Below are 12,500 nucleotides of genomic sequence, written 5' to 3'. Positions count from 1 at the left end.
GACACAGTGAGAGACAGATGGAAAGAGAGACATGAGAGAGCCATGATAGTCTGACAGAGAGACAGTGACAGAGACACAGTGAGAGACAGATGGAAAGAGAGACTACCTGAGAGAGCCATGATAGTCTGGCAGAGAGACAGTGACAGAGACACAGTGAGAGACAGATGGAAAGAGAGACTACCTGAGAGAGCCATGATAGTCTGACAGAGAGACAGTGACAGAGACACAGTGAGAGACAGATGGAAAGAGAGACATGAGAGAGCCATGATAGTCTGACAGAGAGACAGTGACAGAGACACAGTGAGAGACAGATGGAAAGAGAGACATGAGAGAGCCATGATAGTCTGACAGAGAGACAGTGACAGAGACACAGTGAGAGACAGATGGAAAGAGAGACTACCTGAGAGAGCCATGATAGTCTGACAGAGAGACAGTGACAGAGACACAGTGAGAGACAGATGGAAAGAGAGACTACCTGAGAGAGCCATGATAGTCTGACAGAGAGAGACAGTGACAGAGACACAGTGAGAGACAGATGGAAAGAGAGACTACCTGAGACAGCCATGATAGTCTGACAGAGAGACAGTGACAGAGACACAGTGAGAGACAGATGGAAAGAGAGACTACCTGAGAGAGCCATGATAGTCTGACAGAGAGACAGTGACAGAGACACAGTGAGAGACAGATGGAAAGAGAGACATGAGAGAGCCATGATAGTCTGGCAGAGAGAGACAGTGACAGAGACACAGTGAGAGACAGATGGAAAGAGAGACATGAGAGAGCCATGATAGTCTGACAGAGAGACAGTGACAGAGACACAGTGAGAGACAGATGGAAAGAGAGACTACCTGAGACAGCCATGATAGTCTGACAGAGAGACAGTGACAGAGACACAGTGAGAGACAGATGGAAAGAGAGACATGAGAGAGCCATGATAGTCTGACAGAGAGACAGTGACAGAGACACAGTGAGAGACAGATGGAAAGAGAGACATGAGAGAGCCATGATAGTCTGACAGAGAGACAGTGACAGAGACACAGTGAGAGACAGATGGAAAGAGAGACATGAGAGAGCCATGATAGTCTGACAGAGAGACAGTGACAGAGACACAGTGAGAGACAGATGGAAAGAGAGACTACCTGAGAGAGCCATGATAGTCTGACAGAGAGACAGTGACAGAGACACAGTGAGAGACAGATGGAAAGAGAGACTACCTGAGAGAGCCATGATAGTCTGACAGAGAGACAGTGACAGAGACACAGTGAGAGACAGATGGAAAGAGAGACATGAGAGAGCCATGATAGTCTGACAGAGAGAGACAGTGACAGAGACACAGTGAGAGACAGATGGAAAGAGAGACATGAGAGAGTCATGATAGTCTGACAGAGAGACAGTGACAGAGACACAGTGAGAGACAGATGGAAAGAGAGACTACCTGAGAGAGCCATGATAGTCTGACAGAGAGAGACAGTGACAGAGACACAGTGAGAGACAGATGGAAAGAGACTACCTGAGAGAGCCATGATAGTCTGACAGAGAGACAGTGACAGAGACACAGTGAGAGACAGATGGAAAGAGAGACATGAGAGAGCCATGATAGTCTGACAGAGAGACAGTGACAGAGACACAGTGAGAGACAGATGGAAAGAGAGACATGAGAGAGCCATGATAGTCTGACAGAGAGACAGTGACAGAGACACAGTGAGAGACAGATGGAAAGAGAGACTACCTGAGAGAGCCATGATAGTCTGACAGAGAGACAGTGACAGAGACACAGTGAGAGACAGATGGAAAGAGAGACCTGAGAGAGGAACGAAAGAACAAAATGACCTCACTGCCCCCCGTGTCCTTCATAACCACACCGTCAAAAGAGAACACCAAAAATAACGATGGATCTTTAACCTTTACAAGCCACCACATTTAGCAGTATAAGGACGGATCTGTAATGTTTACAAGCCAGCACATTTAGCAGTATAAGGACGGATCTGTAATTTTTACAAGCCAGCACATTTAGCAGTAAAAGGCCGGATCTGTAATGTTTACAAGCCACCGTATTTAGCAGTATAGGGACGGATCTGTAATGTTTACAAGCCAGCACATTTAGCAGTATAAGGACGGATCTGTAATGTTTACAAGCCACCACATTTAGCAGTATAAGGACGGATCTGTAATGTTTACAAGCCACCACATTTAGCAGTATAAGGACGGATCTGTAATGTTTACAAGCCACCACATTTAGCAGTATAAGGACGGATCTGTAATGTTTACAAGCCACCGCATTTAGCAGTATAAGGACGGATCTGTAATGTTTACAAGCCAGCACATTTAGCAGTATAAGGACGGATCTGTAATGTTTACAAGCCACCAGATTTAGCAGTATAAGGACGGATCTGTAATGTTTACAAGCCACCGCATTTAGCAGTATAAGGACGGATCTGTAATGTTTACAAGCCACCGCATTTAGCAGTATAAGGACGGATCTGTAATGTTTACAAGCCACCAGACTTCACTGCTGGCGACCTGTTGGCTTGGTCAGGGAACAAGGGTGCTCGTTCCTTTTTCACTGCCAGATAACCCTCAACAAAGGTGAGAGTGGTAGTTGTTTCCCTTGATGCCGTCACGTGACGTTTTGTGATCTTTCTGGCTGCTTCGTGGATTTCATTGGTTGACCCCCCCCCCCCAACACACACACACACACACACCCTCCCACCCCACCCCCCTCCCCCACTCTTTGAGGGAAGTCAAACACCAGTCGCCTTCCTCAAGTGACATGTAATGGTTTAGTCGTTCCCTTTAACCGAAAGTCTCTCTCTCTCTCTCTCTCTCTCTCTCTCTCTCTCTCTCTCTCTTCTAGAGGTAACGCGTCCGCCTAGGAAGCGAGAGAATCTGAGCGAACTGGTTCGAATCCCGGCTCAGCCACCAGTATCCCCCCCTCCCCCCGCCCCCTTCCGCTACACCTTGAGTGGTTGTCTGGACGCTAGTCATTCGGATGAGGCGATAAACCGAGGTCCCGTGTGCAGCATGCACTTAGCGCACGTAAAAGAACACACAGCAACAAAAGGGCTGTTCCTGGCAAAATTCTGTAGAAAAATCCACTTCGATAGGAAAAACAAAACTGCACTAAAAAATACAAAAAAATGGGTGGCGCTGTAGTGTAGCGACGCGCTCTCCCTGGGGAGAGCAGCCCGAATTTCACACAGAGAAATCTGTGGTGATAAAAAGATATACAAATACAGTACTGCAACACCAAGGGATTGACCCAAATGAGTACACCAGTCTTTCTGTTCCGTTAATGGTACACCGAGGTGTTGACCGAAATGAGTAGCCAACACCAATCGCTTTGTGTCCGTACTGGTACACTGAGGGACTGACCTAAATGAACACACTTGTCGTTCTGTGCCGGTACTTGTACACTTGAGGATTTGGCCTAAATGAGTACAGAACTCGTTCTGTGCCGGTACTGGTATAGTGAGGGATAGTTTCCTGCTGGGAACCTTTCCCATGGGAACCCTGCACTGGGGGACACGGCGTGATGCTGACTGCTGGAACCCTTTCCCATGGGAACCCTGCACTGGTGGACACGGCGTGATGCTGACTGCTGGGAACCTTTCCCATGGGAACCCTGCACTGGGGGACACGGCGTGATGCTGACTGCTGGGAACCTTTCCCATGGGAACCCTGCACTGGTGGACACGGCGTGATGCTGACTGCTGGGAACCTTTCCCATGGGAACCCTGCACTGGTGGACACGGCGTGATGCTGACTGCTGGGAACCTTTCCCATGGGAACCCTGCACTGGTGGACACGGCGTGATGCTGACTGCTGGGAACCTTTCCCATGGGAACCCTGCACTGGTGGACACGGCGTGATGCTGACTGCTGGGAACCTTTCCCATGGGAACCCTGCACTGGTGGACACGGCGTGATGCTGACTGCTGGGTCTTCTTCTTCTTCTTCTCCTCCTTTGTTCGTGGGCTGCAATTCCCACGTTCACTCGCATGTATACGAGTGGGCTTTTACGTGTATGACCGATTTTACCCCGCCATGTAGGCAGCCATACTCCGTTTTCGGGGGTGTGCATGCATGCTGGGTATGTTCTTCTTCTTCTCATAACCCACCGAACGCCGACATGGAATTCAGGATCTTTAACGTGCGTATTTGATCTCCTGCTTGCGTGAACACACGAAGGGGGTTCGGTTCAAGTACAAGCAGTTCTGCACATATGTTGACCTGGGAGATCGGAAAAATCTCCACCCTTTACCCACCAGGCGTCGTTACTGAGATTCGAACCCGGGAGCCTCAGATTGAAAGTCCAACGCTTTAACCACTCGGCTATTGCGCCCGTCACTGTTGGGTCTGCTGTAGACGTGTGTCGTCAGGTTTCTCCTGGACCTTCTGACTCCTGTTCCTTGAGTCCTCTTTCCTTTCTTCACGATCCCCGCCCCCCTCACGACTGGGGATCTACCTCCCACATTCCCACTTCTCATCAGTGGGAACCTGATCATCAAAGCCATCCTTGTTGTCAGTGAGATTTCTTCATCACCGTCATAAGAAATGTGTTAAAACAAAGGCCTCCAGTCCCATCTCTGTGTGTGTGTGTGTGTGTGTGTGGGTGGGTGGGTGGGTGGGTGTGTGTGTGTGAAATGCACAGTTTCTCATCAGAGGTCTTGAGTGTCCACCACAGTATTGTGGTTCCTAGCCATTCCTCTGATGACGAAAGACGCAAAAAATAAATTTACCACCCAAAGCCTTTTCCCAAACTTTCAGCATGGAAATATTAACTGAAATCAATCACTGAACTACCAGAAAGCTGACAGTAAACCTTCCAAAACGTACCACTCTATTTGACATTCACGTGACGAGAAAAAGACGTGAATTCAGACTAACCTTCCAAAGCGTACCACTCTATTTGACATTCACGTGACGAGAAAAAGACGTGAATTCAGACTCACCTTCCAAAACGTACCACTCTATTTGACATTCACGTGACGAGAAAAAGACGTGAATTCAGACTCACCTTCCAAAACGTACCACTCTATTTGACATTCACGTGACGAGAAAAAGACGTGAATTCAGACTGTTACATCTCATTTCGACAAGCTGTAGGTATCTCCAGAGATCTATCAACAGGATTACTCTCCATGCTTAACAACGCGTCCCGCTAATTCCGTATTCTTTTCCCGTGGAGATGTCATTAGTGATTTCACAGTGGAACCCTTGATGGGGCCTCCCGTGACGCAGCACACCTCATTGCTGCAACCATTCAGGGCATTCCTGGCCCCACCAGAATGGTATCTTCTCACTGACGTCACGTGGTACCGTGTCTGGCTTTGTCCTAGCCAGCCATCCAGGGGTGGTTTGTTAACCGTGTCGGTTAACCGTGTTAGTTAACTGTGTTAAGGACAGTGTCGGTTAACCGTGTTAGTTAACTGTGTTAAGGACAGTGTCGGTTAACCGTGTTAGGACTTGTTAAGTGATAGGGACAGTGCAAGTTAACTGCTTTAATGACAGTGTAAGTTAACTGTGTTAGGGTCTGAGTTCGATGAGTGTTAGGGGCTGCGAAAATTAACAGCGTTAGGGACGGTATCAGTTGACTGTGTTAGGGACCGTGTTACTCAGCTGTGTTAGGGACATAGAGGATTCGGAGGAAGTTGACGACATGAGACAGCCTGTGCACAGTGGTGGTGACAGTCACCTGGTGACACACGGTGAACAGGGTCAGGGGTACACAAGGTGCACGTGCTGTCCCGTGCCTTCCTGTTCTGAAGCACGGTGTGTTTCCACAGTCTGTCTGTCTCACCCTCCTCCCAGCGCAGGCTTCAGATGATAAATCTGTTCCTCTCCCCTCCCTGCTCAACACTGTCTCCCTCTATACCTTCCCCCCCCTTCTCTCTCTCTCTCCCTCCCTCCCCCCCTCCCCCCCCTCTTTTTCTATCTATGTATTACTCTGGGGGGGGGGGTTCTCTTTCACTCTGTCTCCCCCTCCCTCTCTCTCTTTTTCTCTCTCTCTCCCTCTCTCTCCCTCCATCTCTCTCTCTCCCTCTCCCTCTCTCTCCCTCCATCTCTCTCTCTTCCTCTCCCTCTCTCTCTCCATCTCTCTTCCTCTCCCTCTCTCTCCCTCCATCTCTCTCTCTCTTCCTCTCCCTCTCTCTCCCTCCATCTCTCTCTCTCTTCCTCTTCCTCTCCCTCCCCCTCTCTCCCCCTCTCCCTCTCCCTCTCTCTCCCCTCTCCCTCCCTCCATGTCTCTCTCTCTCCCTCTCCCTCCATCTCTCTCTTCCTCTCCCTCTCTCTCCCTCCATCTCTCTCTCTTCCTCTCCCTCTCTCTCCCCCTCTCTCTCCCCCTCTCTCCCTCCATCTCTCTCTTCCTCTCCCTCTCTCTCCCTCCCTCTCTCTCTTCCTCTTCCTCTCCCTCTCTCTCCCCCTCTCTCCCCCTCTCTCTCTCCCTCTCTCTCCCCCTCTCTCTCCCTCCATGTCTCTCTCCCTCTCTCTCCCTCTCTCTCCCTCTCTCTCCCTCCATCTCTCTCTTCCTCTCCCCCTCTCTCCCCTCTCTCCCTCCCTCCATCTCTCTCTCTCTCCCTCTCTCTCTCGTTGTACCCAAAGTGGTGAGGACAGCAGTGTGATGACCAGCTGTGTAACTGACCCAGTGCTGATGGAATCTCCAGGCTGCAACTGACCGTTCCGCGTCTGGCTCTGTTCTGTACCCCCCGAACCTCCAACCCAACACACACATCCCCCCCCCCCCCCACACACACACACACACACCTACAAGTCTATTAACCGTCCGAGGGACACACGGAGGTCCCAGGAAATGAAAGACATCACGCTTCTGTGACCGGTGATGGTGATAGTCATCGGCACGTGGTGCTCGGTCCATTTTTTCTACTGAGTAGTGTGTGTTTGGTTTTTGGTTTTTGTTTTACTGTTTGTTGTTGGGGTTTTTTTTTTAGAGTTACGGCTCTCTTCAACAGAAAAAAACAGATTTTTGTTTAAATCTTCAATTCACACGAAATGTGAAACATCACAAAAGTGATTTAAAACTTTTTGTACATTTCCGTGATCGCCAGAATCATTGCACTTTGGAATGATGTGTGTGCATCTCTGGCCAAGATCCTCACACATCAAATGTCGTTTCGATTTGTATATGAGCTTAAAACTAAATACAGTGAACCACAAGTTACATCTGTACATATGTAATTTAGAAATCAAAGTCATCAAATCATCAATAGTTCAGTCAATCTGTGCGCTGCCTCTCTCTCTCTCTCTCTCTCTCTCTCTCTCTCTCACTCACTTTCCCTCTGTGTGTCTGCCTCTATAGCTTTGTGGTTCCCTCTCCTCTCTCTCTCTCTCTCTCTGTCTCTCTCTCTCTCCCTCTCAGACCCTACCGCTTCACGTTACAAGCCGACAAGTTCTTGCATTCTCACTTCACATTGCATCCTCCTTCACGTTACAAGCCGACAAGTTCTTGCATTCTCACTTCACATTGCATCCTCCTTCACGTTACAAGCCGACAAGTTCTTGCATTCTCACTTCACATTGCATCCTCCTTCACGTTACAAGCCGACAAGTTCTTGCATTCTCACTTCACATTGCATCCTCCTTCACGTTACAAGCCGACAAGTTCTTGCATTCTCACTTCACATTGCATCCTCCTTCACGTTACAAGCCGACAAGTTCTTGCATTCTCACTTCACATTGCATCCTCCTTCACGTTACATGCCGGTAAGTGTACGTTGTCTCAGTTCTCAGACAAGAGTGTCAATGTGTCACGTGACATGCTGGCAGTTCGTGCTTTACCACCCACTTCACATGGTATGCTCCTTCTGAAGGCCAAAGTCTGTTGTTGTTTTTTCATCCTGAGAACGGTTTCTTCCTTTCTTCAAAAGAAAATGAAAAGAGTGTCAAATGCGTCCTGTGTGTTATTTTGCAAAACATGACTGTGGTCTTACTTCACAGGAAAAGAGTGTCAAATATGTCTTGTGTATCATTTTGTATAAATATGACTGTGGTTTTAGTTCACGGGAAAAGTGTCAAATGTGTCCTGATCTTATTTATTGTTTTGTATAGATATGATTGTTGTCTTTTGTTCTGTATAACTATGACTGTGGTCTTAATTCACGGGGAAAATGTCAAATATGTCCCGTGCATCATTTTGTATCTTTAAAAATATGACTGTGGTCTTAATTCACCGGAAAAAAGTGTCAAATATGTCCTGTGTATCATTTTGTTTAAATATGACTGTGGTCTTAATTCACAGGGAAAAAGTGTCAAATGTGTCCTGTGTATCATTTTGTATCAATATGACTGTGGTCTTAATTCACAGGAAAACAGTGTCAAATATGTCCTGTGTATCATTTTGTTTGAATATGGCTGTGGTCTTACTTCACAGAAATGAGTGTCAAATATGTCCTGTGTATCATTCTGTATGAATGACTGTGTGGTCTAAATTCACAGAGAAAAAAGTGTCAAACATATCCTGTGTACCGTTTCGCGTGAACATGGCTGTGGTCACAGCGCCACCGAGCGGCAGCGAAGGGAGATCATTCCAGCTGAATGGCCGGGTTAAGTGCCCGTGTGGCTGCCATCACAGCTGGAGGTGGGGGGACAGAAGGAAAACATGGTCCCTGCCAGTGGTCAGCTGTTGACACACAGCTGAGAGCCGTGTGGGAGGGGAGGGGGATCAGTGGGAGGCGGGGGAGGGGGAGTGAGGGGGCTGACGATCCGATGTTAACGCAAGAAATGACGGCACGAGACGGGGGTAGGCGTGTGTGGGGGTGTGAAGAATGGGGTGCGCATGGGGTGTGTGGGTGTTAGATACTGGTATGCGTGTGGCTGTGTGGGTGTGAGTTATGGCTGTGGCTGTGTGTGTTGGATGTTGGTATGGGTGAGTGTTTGGGTGCGAGGGTGTGGGTATGAAGTATGGGTGTGGTGGGGTGGGGCGGGGGGGGGGATTGAAGTTGTATGTGAGTGTGTGTGTTAGTGTGAGGCATGCGTGTGGCTGAGTGTATGCATGTGTGTGTGGGTGTATGTGTGTGGGTGTGTGGGTGTTCGTGGGTGTGTGTGGGTGTGTGTGTGTGAGGTATGGACGTTGTGTGTATGTGTGTGTGTGTGTGTGTGTGTGTGTGTGTGTGTGCGTGCGTGCGTGCGTGCGTGCGTGCGTGCGTGCGTGCGTGCGTGCGTGAGTGTGTGTGTGCGTGTGAGGGGGGGGGGGGGGGAGTGAGGAATGGATGGGTGTGCGTGTGTGTGATGTGTGTGTGTGTGTGTGTGTGTGTGTGTGTGTGTGTGTGTGTGTACCTGTGTGGGGGGGGGAGTCTAACAGGTGAAATGGAACCAGAGGGGTGAGCGCCGTTGATCAAAGTAGCATGACTCTGAACTGATTACAGGGTGCTAGTCTTTCACGTCAGACAGTAATCAGGAACGCTGTAGGCAACATGCAGTTTGCGCACGTAAAACACCTCACTACAGTAAGAGAGATATCTCTGGCAGAGTTTCACAGAAAATTTCCATTGTCACAGGTAAACCAATCCACACACACTCTCTCTCTCTCTCTCTCTCTCTCTCTCTCTCTCTCTCTCTCTCCTCAGGGAGACCAACACGAATTTCACACAGAGAAATCTGCTGTGACGGAACTGTTACGCATAGCAACGCAACGGATGTTCCCCAGATATAACGCAACACATCACACCACAAACAGCAGGAAGACCTCTGGAGAACGTGACTCAGCACAGCACAGCACAGCACAGCACAGCACAGCACAGCACAGCACAGCACAGCACAGCACAGCACAGCACAGCAATAGGAACAACAACAACTACTACTACAACAATGTCAACAAAACCACCACCACCAACAACATCATCAAAAACAAGAAGAAAACACCAACATCAACAACAACAACAACAATAAAACACGACCAACAACAACAACACAACAACAACACCAACATCAACAACAACAATAATAAAATACCGCCGCCACCACCAACATCATCAACAACAACAACACAACAACAAAACGGCAACAGCAACAACAACTACCACCACTACCACCACCTCCAACAACAACACCAATAACAACAACACCTCCACCACCACCACTAACATCTACCACCACCAACACCACCACCACTAACAACAACAACTACCACCACCACCACCACTACCACCACCAACAGCAACTACCACCACAACCAACACCAGCAGCAACAACAACTACCACCACCATCACCACCACCACCAACACCACTACCACTACCACCACTTCCACCACAACCACCACTACCACCACCACCACCACCACAAACAGCAACAACAACTACCACCACCACCACCAACAACAACAAATACTAACACCACTACCACCACCACTACCACCACCACCACCACCACCACCACCACGACCAGGACAGGCAAAGCACTGACCGTGGCAGGCCAGCAGACAGACGGACATGAGCCAGGTGATCACACGTGGACTGGTCATCACAGTCATGGTCACGGTCACTGAGTGGTCACTTCAGTGGGGGGCACTGGCCGTCCTGAAACAGTCACCCACAGGTTGGAGACAGTGACACACACTGAGGCAACCAGTCATTGATGGAAACACTCTCTGAACGACAGGACAAATAGGGCACGTCTTAGTTTCTGTATTCTGAAAGTACTTTACAACATACACTATCCAGAAATCTGTTCTAGGTGCTTTACAAAAACGCTTTTGTTAACATAAAACATTACATCAGTGTTTCATACACACACCACAATGTGACTACAGAGAGAGAGAGAGAGAGAGAGAGAGAGAGAGAGAGAGAGAGAGAGAGAGCATACATACATTTTAACATACGTGTGTATTTAACAGCTACCCTAACACATACGCACACATAGGCAGGCACAAACTTACATAAACACACGCACACACAAAACACATTCATATACATGCAATATTATGTACTTTATACTAGGGCCGGATGAAAAAAAACATGTCACCTTTCTTTTTTCACTTCATTAATGGACAAAATCAGTATTCTGTGTGTGTGTGTGTGTGTGTGTGTGTGTGTGTGTGTGTGTGTGTGTGTGTGTGTGTGTGTGTTTCACACAGTTTGCAGTATTCACACATTTCAATGACCCACGTTCTTCATAATTTTCTTTTATTTAATCTCTTTGCGAAGTGATACGGTAGCTGACATCACAGAAACTGCTTCAGAGGTGAATTTTCCCGAAACACAATGGATAATGTGACATTCAATAAAGTCCACAACCGACCATAAACGACAAATCAATTACGATTCATTCCATAAAGGGTCCTAAGACAAGAAGCTTTTAAAACCTGCTTGGTCATGATTGTTTTCAATTCTCTCCCTGTGGCTTCACAGTAAAAACACAATGAATACGACAATAACACAATAAACACCCAAAACATGAACTAAAATCAAATAAAATATCATTGTATATTGTAAAGAAAAATAATTCCTTTTGCCACTTCTATTATATTTCAGTATCAAGCCACGCCTGAATCGTAACTTCCTCAATAATACATTGAAATGTTATTTCAACAACAACAACAAAATCATGGCATCAGTTAGGTTAATGTTTCATCTATTTTTCGTTTTTCCGTTACCAAATATCATTTCAACGTCGGAAAAATATACATTCTAGTTATGTCCAGAAGGAAGTGAAACCGACAGTGTTGTCAACAATGAAGGAACGAAACTGCTTTCAATTTTCAAAGGAACTGGCAGTTTGAAAACCGTTATTTTCTTTCAAATATTCTAACAGTTTTTCGTGATTTTTTCCCCAGACGGACCACAGTTTATTTATTTAGTCTTCTTTAGATGCTTTCTGGCATAAATTCAACGTATTCCAGTTAAGAAATAATCTTACATGAAAATTCGTAATTTTATGTTTAATATTTTATGTATGATATCCTAATGACTGAAGTTGTCGCACTACTTACTTGTTTATTTTCGTTTTCAGTTCCGCTCCATAGTACATTATCAGTTCCGCTCCATAGTACGTTATCAGTTCCGCTCCATAGTACATTATCAGTTCCGCTCCATAGTACATTATCAGTTCCGCTCCATAGTACATTATCAGTTCATTATCAGTTCCGCTCCATAGTACATTATCAGTTCCGCTCCATAGTACATTATCAGTTCCGCTCCATAGTACGTTATCAGTTCCGCTCCATAGTACATTATCAGTTCCGCTCCATAGTACATTATCAGTTCCGCTCCATAGTACAGTCATGAATAAATGTTTTATTTACAGTCTGTGCTTGAATGTAGCTCCAGAACTCATGACATAAACTGGGAATCCCAAACTTTGAAAAAAATGTTATAATTTTCACGACATTCATTAAGTATCATATCATCTTTCATAACGTATCTAGAAGTCAGCCAGACCCCAGAAATACAGATATTTGCAGTGTTGATTTAGAATGTTTGTTTCTTTGTTTTTGGTGGTGGTGGTGGTGGTGACGGTGATGATGGAGGTGCTTGTTTGCTTTTTTTTG

At 47.0% G+C, this 12,500-nt stretch overlaps 1 protein-coding gene across 4 annotated transcripts in view; it reads right to left on the bottom strand.

Annotated features, from left to right (window-relative positions):
• The window catches only part of LOC143294401 (uncharacterized), a 52,014-nt gene that overhangs the window by 32,529 nt on the left and 6,985 nt on the right, over positions 1-12,500 (bottom strand). For all 4 annotated transcript variants that reach the window (XM_076605877.1, XM_076605878.1, XM_076605876.1 and 1 more), the window contains one exon: positions 10,418-10,530. In XM_076605877.1, the coding sequence (XP_076461992.1) occupies positions 10,418-10,484 (67 nt within the window). In that variant the 5' untranslated portion in view covers positions 10,485-10,530. The remainder of the gene's footprint in view (positions 1-10,417; positions 10,531-12,500) is intronic.

Source organism: Babylonia areolata, chromosome 19 (assembly GCF_041734735.1).
Source record: "Babylonia areolata isolate BAREFJ2019XMU chromosome 19, ASM4173473v1, whole genome shotgun sequence".
In the NCBI taxonomy this organism is placed as follows: Eukaryota; Metazoa; Mollusca; class Gastropoda; order Neogastropoda; family Buccinidae; genus Babylonia; species Babylonia areolata.
This window is presented reverse-complemented; position numbering and strand designations above follow the sequence as displayed.